This window comes from Drosophila navojoa, chromosome X (genome assembly GCF_054131105.1).
Source record: "Drosophila navojoa isolate 15081-1374.11 chromosome X, UAZ_NAV_1.0, whole genome shotgun sequence".
Lineage (NCBI taxonomy): Eukaryota > Metazoa > Arthropoda > Insecta > Diptera > Drosophilidae > Drosophila > Drosophila navojoa.
The window spans coordinates 3,613,912-3,632,888 of NC_142895.1; the positions used below are offsets into that span (position 1 = coordinate 3,613,912).

Genomic DNA, 18,977 nt, shown 5'->3' on the forward strand with positions numbered 1-18,977 from the left:
TTAGCGGTTGCTTGCGCAACGATATCGGCATCGGTGCATGTGCACTCGATATCGATAGCTGCTTAACTTGTGGTACTTGTAGTTGTTTCGGTAGTATTGTGATTGTGTTCAAAATACAGGGTTTTGTTTTGCCTATTTAATATTACAAAATACAACTCAGAGATAGTTATGCCCGCTAAGTTTCGACACGCCAGCAGCTGTTCGTGCGCCCGGTGTATGTGCAATGCAAACTCCCCTGGCCAACAGTATTACTTTTAACCTTAGTTGACATTGAAATGTACCCGCTAGAGGCGGAGACAGTGCGTCTGTCTGGCTGCCTGCCTGCCTGGCTGCTTGCTCGCTTGCTTGCTGCCCCATTAGTGTTGTGCTGTGTGCGCTAGAAAAGGAGAGCAAACCTCGAATCGAGATCTGCCACAATTGCAGCATTTGCGTTGACCCCCTAGTGTTGGCCAACGAGCCCCCAAAAAAATTGAGCAAAATAAAATAATGAAATTCAATATATGGTAAATGAAAATGAGCAGCAACAACAAAAACAACCACGCTATTAAAATTCACCTGCGGCAACAAAAACACGCAAGCAAAGTAACGACGTCGCTGCCGTCGTCATCTGCAAGAGCAGCTGAGGCAGAGGCAGTGGCCGCGGTCCGCGAAGACGCAGCGCTTGAGCCCGGTTTCTTCTGATGGCCGTGTCCCAGTGCTAGTAAATGTGCATTAATCCGATCAAAACAAACGCCAAAGATTGTGAGTGATAGAGAGTGAGAGGCAGCCAGTCAGCGGGGGGTGGCTTGCGTGTGTGCGTGTATGCGTGTGTGAGGGAGTGTGAGTGTGAGTGCATGTAATTAAGCATGTGAACGCATTTGTCACCGTTTATTGGGCCATGCGTTGTGTAATCATTTATAAGCGCAGAACTAAGGAAAAAATGTTAATTCTATTTTATTTGATTTGGTTTTTTTTTATTTTTGTTTTTTGTTCTGTTTAAATCGATTTGTTGTAGCTGGCATTCGTTATTAATTAAATCAGCAGCCGCAGCGGCAGCCGTAACAACAGCTGAGTGCGACCGAGCCAACGAGTGGGAATGAGAGGGCAACAAAAGCAGCACCACCAGCAGCAGCAGCCCACATTTGAGTTATACAGCCAACAACAACATCAACGACAACGACACCAACAGCAACAACAACAATTGCTACTGCTACTGCTTCTTCTTCTACAAAGTCAGCACCAGCCAGAGCTGCAAAACACCGGCACAACAGCTATACTCTCAGACGGCGCAGCAGCGACGCCAACGCCAACGCAACCGATTTGTTGGTAATTAAAAGTGAAGAAGAGAAAAGGCAGCGACGCAGCCGCCAGCAGTAGCAGCAGCGGACAATCAGTCGCAAGTTCTCGGCAAATAACGGAACAGATTCAATTCGTGCACTGATCGTATCGCATCGCGTCGATTCGTATATAAAAATAGCAACACACCAAAGAGCGAGAGAGCAAGAGTGAGAAGGAGAGTTAGGGCGAGAGCGAGCGCGCACACCAAAGAGAACAGGAGGAAGATTCAGTAGAAGAACTTGAGATTGAACGGTGCGGGGGATTATTGGGGAATTGAAATCGTTCGCTAATAGCCCAAGTGCGGATTTGGATTACAATCAACAACAACAACAACAACGACTGCAGCAACAACAACGATAAAAAATAAGTAAAGTGCAGCCACAGCGTCGTCGGAGAACGTCGCCAAAATTTCACTCGATCTAATGGCCAAAGACGAGGAGGATGATCTGCTGCCCGACAAGGATGCGGCGAAGGGCTTCTACGCCAAATACGAGCCCAAAGAAATACTGGGCAGGTAAGCGCATTAGTATAAGAGTCGCAAAATTGACGAAATCATAAACAGAAAGTCTTATAGCCAGCGGGCTTATACTAATTCATGTTGAGCTCGAGTCAAAGCTTTCGGAGTTATGCAAAACATTGAAGCGTGCAAACAATGCTGCAATTGTGCAGTACAGTGATCACTCGCTAATGTCAACTGAGTTTTTCTACTTGAAATCAGTTAGTAAATGCTGTTAGTCATTTTGAGACTTGAGTTTAAATGCATAATATTTTTCATTTATCGGTTTCTCTTATCAAATATCCAATTAAGATATATTTATGTCTGTATATATATATGTATATACATATTGATTAACATTAATATTTATGTATATTCATTTGGTTGAAAAACATGAAAAAAACGTAGAACTGTGTAAGAACTGTGAATATTTAGTCATCTATTTAGATGATACTGAATATCAGTCAAAATAGAACTCAAGCTATATATGGTTGAATATACATATTAATGTTAAATGCTCTACTATTTACATACAAAACTCTTCATGGAGATTCTAACTAATTGAATAGTTCTTTAGTTCTTCTTCTCTTCGATTGATTTTTGTGTTTAGTTCTAGATACTATCGATTCTAAAGACCTGTGATTCGAACCATATAGTATTTCCTTTTGAAAAATTTGTAGATTGAATGGTTAGTTCCCGAAAACATCACCTGAATTAGTTAGCTCCAGTTTTTCTTTCTAGTTCTGTGATTCGAAATGTCAGACTTGTTTTTCTTCGTTTACCTATAGATTGAATGCTTGCCAGAACTGCCACAAACATAATCATTTTAGATCCAGTTACAGTTTGATTTGTTTACCTTAGAGCTTCTGTGACTCCATTGAGTATTGAGTCATTGGTTCACAAATTTTTTTTTTACAATTTCATTTAGTTCCAGTTTAGTTTTTCGCCAAGCATCTATGTTCGAGTCGAAACTAATTCTATTAGTCTCAAGCTCCAAATCATTCTTCCAAATACTGTTTGAATCACATTTTGTGATCCCATTCCGGTTTGTTTCATTTCATTTCGTTTCCCTAAGGATCTCCGCATAGAGCATTCGGCGTCTCGACCTGAATCTATAGTTAAGTTTCATTATTTATTTACTTCTTGCAATTGCTGCTTGTTCTTCCTGTTTCTGTTGACATTGCAGAATTCTAAACTTTGTTTATTTCATTATAAATGTTTTTGCATTGCCATTCTTTACATATATATTTTATTTATTCTTCTTTTTTTTTTTTTTTTTTTTTTTGATGAGCTGTTGAGCTATGACTCAAAGCTGTGTGGCCTGTTCCATTGGGTGCTAGTGGGAACATGACGCGACGTGTGAACTGTCGCGTAATGCTCCAAAAAATGCATGGGAATCGGACGATTTAGGAATTAAAAACCAAAGTTGAATTGAGGTCAAGCCGAAAAAGGGAAAGAAAAATAGTCAAATATGGTTAATACATCCAACTTTCTTTTAGAATAGCTCTACAAAAATCACCTTGAATTGAACTTGAAATGAGATTGCAAATTATATCGTCTGTAGTCTATCTTTCCTCTATATATCTAGCTCCTCTCTTCAGACTCAGGTGCTGGATAGATTATATAGACTATTTTTTCGTCTATATGTGCATTCCCCCTCCCCCTTTCTCTCTGCAATCTGTTTACAAGCATTACAAGACTCATCGGCTGGATAAACATTTCGTAAAGCTCTAATGCGCATTTGAATAGATCTTATCTGATTCAGATAGTCCAAATCTTTATACAGTGTGCATTCCGATCAAGACTGCAAAATGACTTTTGAGTGCGTGATTCGAAGCTGTGTTTGTTCTTGAATGACTAGGCCCTAGGCGTAGCTATATATAACCTCATAGGTCTATATATAATTTACTCAATAAATGTAAAATCCTACATATATATATATATTTTTCTTATATATAAACTCATCCTCGCAGGGGCATCAGCTCGACGGTGCGTCGCTGCATTGAGAAGGAGACGGGTAAAGAGTTTGCAGCGAAAATTATCGATCTGGGCGCCACGACGGAATCGGGCGAAACGAATCCATATCATATGCTCGAAGCAACCAGACAGGAAATCTCAATCTTACGCAAAGTGATGGGGCATCCCTACATAAGTAACTATACCAGAATATCTACATAAATATAGTTCTACAAGTTCTAAAATTCTCTTTCGCTCTCGCTCTGTGTTGCAGTTGATTTGCAGGATGTATTTGAATCGGATGCATTTGTATTTCTCGTCTTCGAGCTGTGCCCCAAGGGCGAACTGTTCGACTATCTGACATCGGTGGTGACGCTCTCCGAGAAGAAGACGCGCACCATTATGCGGCAAATATTCGAGGGCGTCGAGTATATACACGCCCAGAACATTGTGCATCGCGATCTGAAGCCCGAGAATATATTGCTCGACGAGAATCACAACGTGAAGATCACAGACTTTGGATTCGCCCGGCAGCTGGGCGAGGGCGAGAAACTTACAGGTGAAACAGCAACAGCAGTAGAAGAGGAAGAAGAAGATGATGAAAAAGTGAATGCGTTAAAGGCTGAGAATAGGAATGGGAAAGCCTATGAGGATAAAGGCAAAACAGGATGATTGCTCAGGCTGTAGGAAATTATATTCTATATCATTTGCATTCGTGGAGTGCACGAAGCTGTAGTGCAGGTAACCAATAAGGCTAGAAGGCAACGAAAATGTGGAGGAATATCTATAGATCCTAGTCCTCAAAGATATCAAATTTAGGGTAGAAGAAGTGGAATATGTTATATTCATACTGTTTGTATATTTAATGGGATATATCCAACTAGATCTAGGGGCCTTTAATCGCTATAAAGTACAGGAGAGACAATATCAATACGAAGATATTATAAAATGATGAATTTACGACTGTAAGAAACAAACTATATTCATCAAACTCAGGACATGAAATCTAGATGCTTAGATTGACTTGATTTTCTTTTTATAGAGATGTATATACTGAACGACAAATTTTCTAAATCTAGGCATAGGTGTGAATAGCAACAGCAGATAGTAGTAGAAGCACTATGTATGCATGGTATGAACAATATAGGTTTGCAATTTAGTCATGTATATATATAGAGGATGTCCATCTACATAGCCCTAGTTGCCTAAGCTCCTTGAAGTATTTGCTTAGAAATATTTGGAACGAATTAAGTAACCTCTAGAAATGATATATGATATCATGCTGCAGTCTTTACAAAATTCTTAGAAGTTGTAGGACCCATTTAGGATTCTCTCAACTGAACTGAATCTACATCACTCCATGAGCTCTTATAAACAGTCCATATCAAGGTATTTGCATATACCTATCTCTTTCCTTCACTCATTGTTTCGCTCTAAACTATATTTTAAAGTATGTTTACATAGCATCTACTATAACTGTTACTCTCGACAGATCTTTGCGGCACTCCGGGCTATTTGGCACCGGAGACACTCAAGTGCAACATGTTCGAGGGTTCCCCGGGCTACTCGCAGGAAGTGGACATGTAAGCAACAGCATTATTACTGTTTATGCACACATGTCTATATTTACCATTATTTGATACGATTTCCAGTTGGGCCTGTGGCGTCATAATGTTCACCTTGCTCGTCGGCTGTCCCCCGTTCTGGCATCGCAAGCAGATGGTGATGCTGCGCAACATCATGGAGGGCAAATACAGTTTCACCTCGCCCGAATGGGCCGATATTTCAGGTGAAGTTCACAACATCTATTCGATGCGTGTACACTAAAATGATAGCAATGTATTATTATAATCCATACAGAGGATCCCAAAGATCTGATACGTAAATGTCTAGTCGTTGATCCAGCGCAACGTATCACCGTTAAGGAAGTATTAAGACATCCATTCTTCAATCAAATGGTAAGTGTCGGCGCCCCTGGCGCTGCCCGTCCATGTGGGATCTATACACCCGATACTGCTAGGCATTACTATTATTACAACTCTACCATATATACCACTATGTTAGTCAGTATGATTAGCCATAACGTTTAGAGGTCCGGTTGCAGTTTCCAAGAGACAAACACTATCCCATAAAAGTATTTAATATAAATCGCTATATTTATATATGTATATGTACCACTTAAGTTCCCCACATTCGAGCACGACCTATCTATACCCTTCTGAGTATTCCCTTCTTCCTACGCCATACTCGCTGAGTATGAGTTCCTCTTCTTGCGCAATTGTCTCTAAAAGGAAAACCCCCTATCGCCGCCCTCAATCACACACACACAAACACACACACACACCACTGTGACTCACACACGCAGCATAATAACTGCTTTATTTTGTATACTCTATAACATATTATTTATATATATATATATATAGTATATACCATCTAAATAAGATAATCAGTTAATCCGCTTAAGAGTTGTACACGTGTTCCAGCTGCTAAGCCGCACACAGCTACAGTCAGCACTCGCTAAGCTAAATCTGTTAATGTTTTATATCTCATTTCTGAAATCATTTTCAAAATGTCTTTCTTATCGAGTGTTCACTGTACCTTTTCTATTTCCCGTTTAAGTTCTAGAAATCGGCTTTCGTGTTAGCTTTTTATATCTTAGATACTTAACTATATTTACATACATATACATATATCTTTTGTTTTTGCATTTAAGTTAAGCGCATTATTCTTCTTTCTCTACTCGTATCTATTTTGTTCTCTTATTTTTCTTCAATTTTATTATATACGTATCCTTTTTTTCTTTTTCTTACATATTTTAAATATACAAAAATACCGCAAAAATACTGAAAAAATACCGAAAATATATAAATTGTTTATTTTACAAAAAAAAAAAAACAATCGAAACATATGAATACAAACATATCCAAATCTTCTGTCGATCACTCGATAACAAATCGATAGTTGTTCGAGCAAAATATTGATGGCCTCAAGCGCAGCCTATCGACCAAGTCCAGAAGAATGAGTCGCATCACTGAAATCGCACTGGTAACGAATTATTACTGGACTAACTCAAACCCACCCAATTCTAATGTAACAACTACAACAGCAGCCAAACGATTCAAACTATTAAAACCTATTAATAAACAACAACAAACACGACAATATATAGAAACCAACAATAAGATCATATTGCATTTTGTTTGTTTTTATATAAATATATATATTCAATGTATATGTATTTGCATTGTGTTTCGATATCAATTCGATTCAATTAACACCAAATATATTTTTTCTTTTCGTATGTGTGTGTTTTTCTATCGACTCACTTAGTTATCGTAATCGTGTTGGCTTGTTGTCGTTTATTATTTTCTCTCCCTTTGATTGAATGCAGCTGCATTGTTTTTTCCATTTACACATACAATATAGTCTCATGTGCGTTTTTCTAGCATTTAATTTAATTTATAATAATTACAACATATGTATGTACATATATATCTTTGCTTGTTGATCTATGTATGTATGTATGTATGTATGTATTTGTTGTCATTGTCCCTGTTGCGTGTGCATTGCGATTGCGATAATAATTAACATCTCTATGTATATCGATAACGATAACAGCAGCAGTAGCAGCCGCATCAACCGCAGACGCCGCAGCCAAAAAGCGAATGCATGCAAACTCTGTCTAACATTAAAAAGCTCACCTCGTATACATTCGTGGTATGCTCTCTTATACATGTGTATGCGTCACAGCCACTCGTTATGTCTACTTAGATCTGTTAAGTGAGGAGCAATTAAGAAGGTGCATATAAAGCGTAGGCTAGTCACATTTCGACTCTTATACAGAGTCTTATACTTATACCAGGTCTTTAGAATAAGCATACTTAGATATACGATACATATGTACACATATTTAAATATATTTATAATTTTAATTTATTGTTTATTGTCTGGTTTTGTTCATTTGACTTATATCCTTTAACATTTTTACAATTTTGTATTCCTCATTTTCGTTGCGTTTTGACCTGCCCAACATACGCGCTGCCTGCACTTTGCCAATTTCTCGCTCTCGCTCTGCCCCACTTTCTCACTGTCTCTGTCGCACTCAATCTGAAAACAACTGACGCGATAATTAGGTTCTACTGAACGAGATGACGTATATGCAGCACTTGCATGCAAATGCCAAAGTTGCACATTATCCAGGCAGCAATGCGGGCATCGCTAACAGTAACAGTAGCGGTCCCAGCTCGAGCCGCCAGAATCAGAATCAAACAGCCTTCCGTTATAATCAACTGAACAGTGGAAACACTGGCATCAGTGGCGGCGCATCCTCCTCCTATATTTACTGCAGTGCGCCGCAGAGTTCGTATTCATCGAATCGATTACGCGATGTCGCTACTACCAGCAGCAGCAATTATTTTGCACCCGATCATGAGAAACAGAAGCAACTGCTGCAGCAGCAGCAACAACAAAAACAGCAATTGGAAAGCACAACGACGTCCATGACCTTGACGGCCACAGTTTACTATCAACAGCAGCAACAGCAGCAGCAGCAGCAACAACAACAGCAGCAGCAGCAGCAGGAGCAGCAACAACAATCAACAGCTAGCAAAACGCGACAGCATTTGGGCATCGATAACGATAATTATGAGAGTGCGGCAAATGCAAATGCAAAACATTTATTGTATTCATCAGTGCAGGCAGGTTTTTCCTTTTTTGTTTTACCAATATGTTCACGTATCAATTTAGTTATATAACACATTCCTTACTTCTCTCAATGAACAGCGCTTTTAGTTGTATTTGATTAGTGCATCATACACACATACACAGCCACACACACACACATATATATACATATATACACACACACACTTAACTTTGGCAGCGGCGCCTAGACACACACACACATTTCAATACCAAATAATTTCACTCACAGCACAGTAAAAATTATTGTAGCCATGTAACAGGGCGCACTCACCACGCCTCAACTCCACAGAACTCACCTCACTTTAATATTGCATTTGCCAGCCCTGTGGTAAATGGAACGCACAATTTTATTTAGTTTGTAACATTTAATTTTACACTTAATATAATATTATTTATTTTTAGCTGTTTAGTCGTATTTGAAAATAAATCAAAAAATGTTTGTATTATATGCACCTTTTTAGTATAGTAGAAGATATCTTTGGGTCAATTGGTATTTGTTTTTACAAATGATAAAAAAAAAAAAAAGAAAATAAAAACGCTTTTGCCGTTTGTATTATCGTAGTATTATTAAATATGTTGTATATCACTAATCATAATGCTGTTGTAGTTTTGGCTCCTCCATCTGTCTGTCTCTCTCTCGCTCTCTCTTTTTCTGTTCTTTTGCATGGCCTCTGTTTATGTTAAATTTAACCGTTAAGTACACATTGGATCATATGCATACATACACCACATATACCACATAGATAATATATGAAAAAAAAAAAAAAAAACTCAAAAATTTTGAAAAAAAAAAAAAACAATTACGCTTACCAATTCACTGACGATGTTTTTTGTTTTGTTTTTAATTTCTCCTCTGTATGATTTGATATACACGTTTTGTTTTGTGTGTCATGTTCTCTATATTGTCAGAGTCTCAACGCCCTTATAAGATGTGTGTCTATAAGTCGGTGTTGTGGAGACTCCCTTGTGAGTAAACCAAAGTCAAAATGCGCAAAACCATATATAAAACAATTAGTTACCTATACAGTATATATACATTTTAAAATGCCATTGTTCGATTCTATATCTATATACATATATTTTTGTTGTTTATCCACCATATATGTGTATGTTTATAATCCATGTACATACATATGTATATCTATATATTTCTGCTCTGTGTGTGCTCTGTCCCTGAGCGCGTTCCGCATGCGCTCTCTTTCACTCGCTTACGGATTTAACAGTTTCGCCTATTACACCACACTTATTTTTTCTGTTTTGAGTTCATTACAATCCTTTTGTAATTGTTTATTTGCTTTTGCTTTGCGACAACTCACACATACAACTTCACAACTTGGCACGTCCCGTACACTGTTAATATGGTGAATTTAACTCTGTACCTCTCTCTCTCTCTCTCTCTCTCTGTCTGTCTTCCATTCTCTTGACATAAGTATGTTAAATGCACATAACAGCACGGAACTAACAGCTTAAGATTAACTTGACATATGTATGTAATGTCTCTCTCATACACACACACGCATTGACTTTGACACGGACACAGACATACAGTCGCCTAATGCAAGTTGTGTTCGCGTAAAGTTTTTAAAGCCACAAACCAAAACAAAAACACATACACGTACACACACACACACACACACGCAACTTTAGAATTGTTGTATTAAACAGCTGCTAACGATAACCGTATTAACCCAAGGCGTATGAACTAAAACGTAATAAGCCAAATAAAAAACCCTAACACAATAAACACTTTTGAAGTAATTACCTTATAACAAAATTAACCCCCATCCTATGTGTGATTTTTTCTTTAATTTTGGCATATTTAGCTGCGGAAACAAAGTCGCTTCAACGCGCGCAAAAAGTTCCAATTTGCCATATTAGTGATACGCGCGGTCATTAGGATACGCCGCCTACGCTACACGGCCGAGCCGCTTCACGTCGAGGAGGCCATACGTGATCCTTATCGCGTCAAGGTGCTGCGCAAGGTAAACCTAAATAAAAGACTGGAGAAATACTTTAATTCACACATACATACATACATACATATGTACATATGTATATCGATCATTGGTAACAACAATCAATACATTTATCGTTGACAGGTTATCGATGGCTGCGCCTTCCGCGTGTATGGCCATTGGGTGAAGAAGGGCGAGGGCCAGAATCGTGCCGCCCTATTCGAGAATACTCCGCGCACCGAACTGCACGCGCTCTACATAAACAATCTCAGTCGATAGGAGACACAACACGTACACATGTACACAAATACAAGTGAAAGTTACTAAGAACACAATAGCAAAACAAATTATGTAAGAGACACCAAAATACCATGCAGAACGTAACGCAAAGTTAACGGGTTTCCTCTTCTTTTCAAACGCTCTCGATTCAGTTTGTTCTGTTCCGTCACACAGCAGAGACACAGACACGCACACAATCAGCTGCGTGCTGTGTGTGTTGGAAGGCATAAGGTACGCTAGAGTAATGCGTATGTATATAGTAAAAGGAGCAACACATGCATAAACACAGCTATGCATATGAATATACATATAAGAGCGATATGCGAATGTGTGTGTAGGTGTGTAGTTAGAAAACAACATACATACATATGTACATACATACATACATAGATGCATATGTATTTATTATTATTATTTTTTTTGTACACGATTCTTGCTGGAGTGTGAAACACAGATACGTTAATACGTATAAGTGATTCGGAACTATTCGAATGCCATTACATACTAGATCAACTAATGAATGAAAGGTAAAGAATAATAAAAAGCAAAGAATAACGAAAGAGAAAAGAATAGCGAAAGTCACTCGGTCGAAATAGTCCAAAATATACTACTTTTTGTTCGGTGTCGGTCATTAAAAGGTACCATACCAGCTTAGCCCAATTTTTGCAACCCATCCGTTTAAAGATCTTTTAGACATTTTCCATCAAAAAGTGTTTATTCCGTTCCCATACGTCTTCTTGGACAGACACATCATATAATCCTAAGTCTTCTGAGACTATCAATCTCCCCTTGTCTAAGCTTCGGTAAAACAGCATAATCATGAGACAAAGTTATGGATGTATCGTGTAGTGTTGATGAACAGCTCGGCAATTCATTCATCTCATCTATGTCATTATTCAAACTTCCAATGGCTTCAAATTGTTCATCAGTCGAATCCGCTATAACATCGACGGTACTTTGAACTTTCTGGTACGAATTATTGAACTTTGGCATATCATCTAATGTCATTCCCAACATCTCCCAACAATTCTTAAGTGCGTCTTCAACATTTCCAGATTGTGGTAATTCGTGAAGTTGGATAATTCTTGTTTTTAATCTCGGTCGGTTCCGGATACTCCTGTAAGAATATTCATATCTATTACGCATAATTTCGCCTCCCGTAACTATACCATTCGTTATTCTTAGTCCGATAAATGAATCCGCTAGACCAATTGGTTAATGAAAGCTGATTCAGTTATATCATTCGATGGATATATTGCATTGACGCTATCTCTCCTCCTATGGGTTTGTTATCCTTAGCTTGAATGAAACTGGTGTCCTTGAAGTACGCTTCCATATCGCCTTACTAGACCTTACGCCTTTAACCTCTTTAGCCTGATTTTCCGGTTTCTTGTCCGACATGTTATTGACTTGATTAACAACCTTTACTATTTAGTTGAATGGATCAATGGCAAATGTTTTTCACTCTGCACTACGCCGCAACGCAAGAATTCTGTTAATGATTTTATTAAATTATTTAATTGTATTGCTAAGCGTTTACTTTTTAATTGTTATGTTGTAGTATACAAAATAAATAAAAACCAAAAAAAAAAAACGAGAACAAAAACAACAAAATACAAGATTTTAGAACGATTACTGATAACGTAAGAGGCTTAGATGAGCTTGTCGCAATCGTAGCGGCGGTCACAGCACTCGGGGAAATTGAGATTGGTGTTCACAAAGTCGCGCAGCTTGCAGCCCTTGGGTGGCGCCTTCGCCTTGCACGTGTGCAACTCGACTGTGCTGCCTTCCAGGCAGGTTATGCTGGCGCACGGATGATTGGGCGCCTTGGCAACCTGTCCGACCGACATAATCAGGTTGGAGTTCACCACACATTTGCCGGGATAAGCTGGCGGGGAGCACAAAGGATATCAATTTAGATAGATGCGTAACACTTTTTAACCCTCTCTTTCGCACTCTTATACTCACTGGGATTCTTGAGCAGACCTCTGCCAATGACCTGCGCCGCGGCGCTGTGACTGCAGAGAACATAGGCGACTGCGCAGGCGATCAGAGCGACAAAGCTGAATTTCGACATGTTGAATTTTCGAATGGAGATCCGCTGGAAGGTGATGCCGATTGGGATGTAAGTTCACAAGTGTTGCTGATTGGAAGGCAGCTGCCATGTCTTATATACCGAAACGCTGCCTGTTATCATAAGCCAAAGTCCGTGTGAGACGGGCTTATCGAGCGCCAATGCGAGCGCGAGCGCCGTCAGCTGAGGCTCAACCAAGTTGACCTTCTCCAACGCACGGCTCTCGCCATATACCGCTCCTTTTCGCGCCCATGCCGGTTTAACGGCAGCTGCCTGTTTGGTAACTTTTTGTCGTTGTTGTTGTTGTTGTTGTTGTTGCGGCAACTTCCCTGCGGTTCATTGAGTACTTAATTATATTACGCATATAAATAATTTTGTGATGAGCTTTAATTTATATACTATATATACATATATTTTTTTAAATTTATTTTCTTCTCTTTTTTCGATCGAGCGCTTATCACGTTCTTCATTTCGCTCTGTCGCGCTGTCAATTGGCGCCTGTTCGGTTTTTAATTTTGTTTTGTTTGGTTTTTTTCCCACATTTTTTTGGGAATTTTCGTTGGTTGTTTCTTGTTTATAAAGTAGCATTCCTGTGGCTGGGTGTAAATTCGTTTCTCGCTGACTCAAAAGAATTTTGTTTTCGCACACAAATCATCATCATCGTCATCATCATCATCATCATCATCAGGCAGCCCGTGCACTTTCACCGACAGGGATCTTGAACCTGATTAAAACAAGGTTCAAAATAGCGATCGAGGAGTACGTTACATTAAGCCTTTTGTGTGCCTGCATGTGTATTTGTATGAGGGAGAGAGAGAGAGAGAGAGTGCATATCCAAGCCAATGTTATCGAACGACTCAGTCATTGACATTGGCAGCGTTGCTACTGTCATAAGGTACCGTAAACTAACAGTAAAGAGGAATTCTGTTATTACTTCGATTGGCTAACATCAAATGTACCAAAGTCAATGCAGTCAACATTGGTGTATAAGAGTAATTCTGTTAAAGTAACCCGTTCGAAATGACGCAATTCTGTTAAGGCACAATGTTAACATTTGGCAAATGGTACCAAAGTCAATGTACTCACCATTTGTGTATAAGAGTAATTCCAGTGTGTATGGGAAAATGTAAATGTAAAATGCAGAATCAGGCGAACGATGCAACGATATTAATGAATAGAAATAAAAATATAAATATCTGCCTTGAATAAATTTTGTGCACCCCCAATTGAAGTCAACTCCAACAACTTGCAAATTAAAACTTGACTATATTTATTTGTGTGAGTTTCGTCTATGTTACAAAGGATAAACTATATTGCGCGTATTTGAATCCTACATGCATGCTTATATGTACTATATATGTATATAGATACATATGTGCATATAAGTATATCTATATGTATATATATATATATATATATATATATATTTGTTCTCTATATGTATAATCTTTACTTTGTCAACATCTCTTCTTATTTCTTGTTTTTTTTTTTCTAATTTCTTCGGCTTAGGAAAATGCATAGAATTAGTGCAACAAATGGAATCGTGTAGAACATTGACCGATTCCACATTCCAGAAAAGAGATTAGAGCACTTGAATAGATTTGAGATTTTCCGTTTTTTGTTCTTTTGTTGGTTTTTGGCGTTTTTTTTTTTTACCAGGATTTAAGATGCACAAACACTTGGAATGCGGCGGAGCAGATTTTGAAATTGAGATTCAGCAGAGAAGGTTCTGGATGGGTTCGGCTGGCTATCCAGGATATCCGGTATTCGATATCAGATATCCGATATTCGGTAGAGAGCTTAGACACCCGGATAGACTGGCAGCTTGGCCGTTTCGACCTTGTCGACCACCTTGAAGGAGGGGAAGAGTCCGCCCTGATTGGTGCGCGTATTCTTGCCCTTGGAGTTGCCATCCCAATGATTGCCCGCAACCGAGACGAGATCGCCGACCTTCAGCTGCAGATCCTCGTGCGAGCGCGGCTTGTGCGGAATGACCGCCCGTCGATTATGGGGATTCTGTCCGCCGTAATAGTAGATATCGTCCAGCGATTTAAAACGATGCGCCGCATCCGGATACATCGTTTGCATTATCTCGTACGCCACACGGCAGACCTGCGAGGAGAACGTGCACACCAAATAGTCGGACATGGACAGCAGATGAATGTCCAGAATGATGCCATTCAGGGCGGTGTCCGTATACCGTGTCGATACGGCGGCCATGCGCGCCACCTCCGGATCGCCGACGATCTGATATTGTGGATACTTTTTGCGTGCCTCCACGATGACCCGCGCATCGTCGGAGGCCAGAAAGATGCGACGCACCACGCTGCTGCCGTTAATTTCGAGAGTGCGATAATAGTCCTCCACGTGCGTCATATACTCATCGATGCCGTGGAAGGCCGCCTCGGTGCCCACCTTGTCCGTGCGTCGCACATGAACGCTGCAAGCACATACAGATCGAGATTAGTGAAAATGTCTAGGAGAAGGATGCGGTGGTCATGGCCTACCCCACAATGGGACGCTCCCAGCCAAGCTTGCGCATGCCCGAGTTGAGGAAGTCGCGCGTTTCCGTTTGCGGACGCAGCAGATACTTGAGAAACTGTCCGACCCACCAGACGATGGGATCGCCGTGAAGGCGCTTCAGACGCGGCGCCAAATCCTCGGGCACGGCGAGCGGCAGATAGGGTGGCCGTGGCATCAGCGAGTCAATGATCGGCAGCACCAGCACCTGAGTATTTGATTTGCCCGGCCAATTGTAGGCGTACGCTGTGCCCGCGTCCTGACAGCTGTCGGACACCGGACGGAACACCTCCTCCCAGCCGCCCTTGTGATAGCGCCAGCCGCGCGACTTCAGTATCAGCGTCCGCTCTGTGGCATAGGCCACAATGAAGCAATACACCACATGGTGCAACTGGCAGCCATAGCCGCAGCCCTGCAAAAATCAAAGGAAACGGAATGAGTATAGTCCACAGCTAAATAGCTGATCAGAGCAGCCAGTGTAACGTTTACGAAAGCAAGCACAAGAGAATTAGATGAACAGGTGAAATATAATATTAGAGTTTGGGTTAAAATGATGAATAGTGTTAGACTAAAGCTTCTCTTCCGGCAGGTTAATTGAGTGTAAAGAAAGAAAAGAAAAACACCAAAAATTTGTAGTACAACGTTTACGAATGGGGAGAGAATGAAATGGGGAAAATGGTACAAGAAATCAGATTAATGAAAATTAATATTGATAATAAACAAATAAGGAATTTTAAGTGGCGAAAATGAAAAAGAAAATCTTTCGAAAGCAACGTTTACGAATGCAGCATAAAAGAGAACAAGTAAAAGGGCAAACGCAATAGAGGAAAAGTATGGAAAAGGATAGGAAGGGACCGAAACCAAAGTAAGAAAGAGCAAACGGAGAGAGAAAATGTGAATGTTCTCAAATGTTCACAAAATATTCAAAGAACCAAGAGAAATACAAGAGAGACATAAAAAAAGAAACAACATAGAAATGAGAGAGAGAGAGTGAGAGAGAGAGAGACAATAGAGTTTTAGAGTCTCGAGGGCAGTTAAAGAGATTGTGATCATGAGATATTGAAAGAACATAATACAGCGATTTCAATAATAATTTCTCACTATAGGAATTATGCTCTCTCTCTCTCTTTCTCTCTCTCTCTCTATATCTTTACAATTTTCATGCTTATCAGAAAAACAAATATCAAAGAGATTATCGGAACATGCAATGAATATATTAAATCCAACTGAATAGAACAGAAAATAGACGTGCAATGAGAGAGCGGATGATAGACAATGGTGTGAGGATAGGCGTGGCGTGGATGCCAGTGGAGGCAGTGCATCTCTTTTGAGTAGAGTAATTGTCGCTTGAACCTTGTTCAGCTTGCAGACAAGTTTGCGAGCATTTTGGCAGTCACTGGGATTTTGGAGGTGATGGAGTCGCCGCTGCACCAGGTCGCTCAAGTCATTGGCCTCCTGCTGGCGCCAGGCCTCGTAGCCATCGACGCGCCGCAACTGCTCCATATCGCTCAGCAGCGAGCGCTTGTGATCGGCGCCCTGCAGCAGCACCTGCTGTATGGACTCCTCCAGCTCCGAGTTGCCGGGCCCGACGGCTTTGCGCAGCTTGCCCAGCTCGCTGCTGAAGTAGTTCCAAATCTCGGCGATATTCGTTTGGATGCGTCGCCGCGTCAGCTCGTACTCCAAGCTGGGCTCCATGCCCGGCTGTCCAGGCAGCTGGCCGGCAGCATCTAAGCCCAGTTGTTGCTGCTGCTGCTGCGGCTGCGGCTGCGGCTGTTGCTGCTGATGCTGTTGATCCTGTCCAGCGGCATCGGCTGGAATCACCTCGAAGAGCGTATCATCGCCCATTGATTGCTTTGCATTGTGCGAATCATTTTCCAGCCTTTGGATTAGCTTCATGGCGCTCTGCTTGTCCAGCTGTTCGCTGTAATAACAATAACAGAAGATAATAGCAACAGACAATTACACACGCCCACACACACACACACACAGGTTGTGCGTGGTGATTTGTGATTCGCCATTCGTAATTCTTCAACGCCAACGTAAGCAAGCGTGACCGAGCATTCATTGCATACCCTTGCAGCGAGCATATCGACAACACACATGATGAGTATATGGCAGATATATGAACATAGCTACATAGCATGTATATCAAACGGTTACTGAATCTATACGCCCATAAGAGCTACATATGCAATGCCTGCAAGGGTATTCACAGTTCGGCTGCCCGAAACCAATGTTCATTTGCTCGCTTTACATATGAAAGGTCGCATTAATGGGGGGCACTTGGAGCGGATTAGAACAGGCTGGAATGAGTTAGATGGGAGAGTGGAGCAGTGGGGTGTGGGAGCTGCAGCTTTAGGTCTACTTGTGGCAGATAATGCTAATGATGCTCATGAAGTTATTGTTCCTATTGTTGATGGCACCTACATACATATGTACATACCTCATCAGCTCATCGATGAGCAGCTTGAGCTCCTCGTTGCGTCGCTCCGTGTGCTCCAGCAGCTGCAGCGCCTGATTGATGCGCCGCGCATTGTGCTCATTATCACTGGCAGAAATTGTTTGATGGGTTTGATTCTGGGCCTGGCTATTGGTTAGCTTCAGCACAAACACATAGACGAGCACCGCCCAGGCGAGCACAAAGATGATGAGGGCGCGCACCCACGAATTGGATGATGAGCCAAACAGCTGACGCACCAGGAGCATGGCGTCTAGTCCACACTCTAATCTCTGTTATTCCGTCCTGCTCGCCTGCTGCTAATCCGTGGCGTCCAAAGGTTTCAATGTCCGTGTGTGTGTGTGTGTTTGTGTGTGTGTATGTTTGTGTGCACGGCAGCTAGTTAATGTTGTATTGGAGTTTGTTTTTGCCGTGTGTGTTGCATATTCACAGCAATTAGCTGCGATTATGACATCTGCTAAACATTGTGCGGCACAGCGCAACAGCACACAGTTGACACAGGTTTCTTTTTATATACTCTTTTCTTATTTTAATAAATAAATAACAAAATACTAAAAATAGGGATGTTGTAGGCGTATCGATATTCTTATTTTCAAGCGATATTTCAAATATAGCACTTAGCTACTATCGATATGTTTAGTGCAGTATTTTTATGTAGCATATGTCCAGGGTGTGCCAATATACTCGATTAATGCAGCACGACTTGTATTTGCTTGTTTATTATTGCAGAATTTTACATTATTTAAAATTATGCTGCGTTCTTTCCTGTTGCATACCAAAACACAATAAATGCTTGATGGCAGCTACATGTATCTCAATTCTAGCAAAAGATAACCGCCCAAAAGTGGCGGCTAGCCGATAGCACGCTCTAACGCGCTTGAGTACATTATTCAAAAAGTTGTTGCGAATTCTCACATATTGTAACTATAAAAATTGAGAAATTGATTCGACAGGTACTTTAAGGAGGTTTCATTGGTTTGCATCTGGCTCGGTTGTACTCATATTTTTCACAATTTATTTTGAACTTATGCTATATCAATTAAAATTAATATAATTTTGAGAGATGCTGTTCTGACAATTGATTCGCCTTCGATACCAAGTGAAAATAGCAGAAGCTGAAAAAAGTATCGTATAATGATGTTTCAGCCCCACAGATAAAGGTAGATCGGTGCCAAAATTAATTTAAATTTAGTTTTTTTTTTTCTCTTTAAATCA

The 18,977-nt window shown here is 40.5% G+C and overlaps 3 protein-coding genes and 1 long non-coding RNA gene across 7 annotated transcripts; 1 reads left to right on the forward strand and 3 right to left on the reverse strand.

Annotated features, from left to right (window-relative positions):
• The first annotated feature begins 74 nt into the window (after positions 1-74).
• On the forward strand, positions 75-12,304 carry PhKgamma (phosphorylase kinase gamma). 4 transcript variants are annotated; one of them, XM_030387370.2, is made up of 10 exons: positions 75-214; positions 995-1,831; positions 3,787-3,965; positions 4,044-4,328; positions 5,262-5,352; positions 5,422-5,558; positions 5,630-5,727; positions 6,734-6,817; positions 10,300-10,458; positions 10,576-12,304. In XM_030387370.2, exons 2-10 carry the CDS (start codon positions 1,740-1,742, stop codon positions 10,708-10,710), a joined length of 1,260 nt encoding a protein of 419 aa, XP_030243230.1. In that variant the 5' UTR covers positions 75-214; positions 995-1,739; the 3' UTR covers positions 10,711-12,304. The 4 variants fall into 4 exon arrangements, with proteins under 4 accessions (XP_030243230.1, XP_030243229.1, XP_030243231.1 ...); XM_030387369.2 differs by lacking the exon at positions 6,734-6,817 and adding an exon at positions 7,906-8,469; XM_030387371.2 differs by lacking the exon at positions 6,734-6,817.
• On the reverse strand, positions 8,986-10,378 carry LOC108656317 (uncharacterized). The gene is made up of 3 exons (XR_003980464.2): positions 10,239-10,378; positions 9,287-10,178; positions 8,986-9,147 (listed from the first exon to the last, which is right to left on the reverse strand). It is a non-coding gene; the product is annotated as an uncharacterized LOC108656317 (long non-coding RNA).
• LOC108656311 (uncharacterized) lies at positions 12,201-12,881 on the reverse strand. Its single transcript, XM_018108339.3, has 2 exons — positions 12,679-12,881; positions 12,201-12,598 (listed from the first exon to the last, which is right to left on the reverse strand). The coding sequence occupies exons 1-2, from the start codon at positions 12,785-12,787 to the stop codon at positions 12,363-12,365; spliced, it is 345 nt and encodes a 114-aa protein (XP_017963828.1). The 5' UTR covers positions 12,788-12,881; the 3' UTR covers positions 12,201-12,362.
• Positions 12,882-14,037: 1,156 nt separating this feature from the next.
• On the reverse strand, positions 14,038-18,362 carry FucT6 (alpha-(1,6)-fucosyltransferase 8). The gene is made up of 4 exons (XM_018108320.3): positions 17,748-18,362; positions 16,658-17,225; positions 15,292-15,716; positions 14,038-15,224 (listed from the first exon to the last, which is right to left on the reverse strand). Exons 1-4 carry the CDS (start codon positions 18,008-18,010, stop codon positions 14,585-14,587), a joined length of 1,896 nt encoding a protein of 631 aa, XP_017963809.1. The 5' UTR covers positions 18,011-18,362; the 3' UTR covers positions 14,038-14,584.
• Positions 18,363-18,977: the final 615 nt, after the last annotated feature.

Coding starts and splice junctions, on each gene's coding strand:
- PhKgamma (XM_030387369.2), top strand. CDS start 1,740: ATGGCCAAAGACGAGGAGGATGATCTGCTGCCCGACAAGGATGCGGCG. Junction 5,353..5,421: donor TACTCGCAGGAAGTGGACAT/GTAAGCAACAGC, acceptor TACGATTTCCAG/TTGGGCCTGTGGCGTCATAA. Junction 8,470..10,299: donor TATTGTATTCATCAGTGCAG/GCAGGTTTTTCC, acceptor TGGCATATTTAG/CTGCGGAAACAAAGTCGCTT.
- LOC108656311 (XM_018108339.3), bottom strand. CDS start 12,787: ATGTCGAAATTCAGCTTTGTCGCTCTGATCGCCTGCGCAGTCGCCTAT. Junction 12,599..12,678: donor AGGTCTGCTCAAGAATCCCA/GTGAGTATAAGA, acceptor GCTCCCCGCCAG/CTTATCCCGGCAAATGTGTG.
- FucT6 (XM_018108320.3), bottom strand. CDS start 18,010: ATGCTCCTGGTGCGTCAGCTGTTTGGCTCATCATCCAATTCGTGGGTG. Junction 17,226..17,747: donor CTCATCGATGAGCTGATGAG/GTATGTACATAT, acceptor TTGTTATTACAG/CGAACAGCTGGACAAGCAGA. Junction 15,717..16,657: donor TTGTCTGCAAGCTGAACAAG/GTTCAAGCGACA, acceptor TGATTTTTGCAG/GGCTGCGGCTATGGCTGCCA.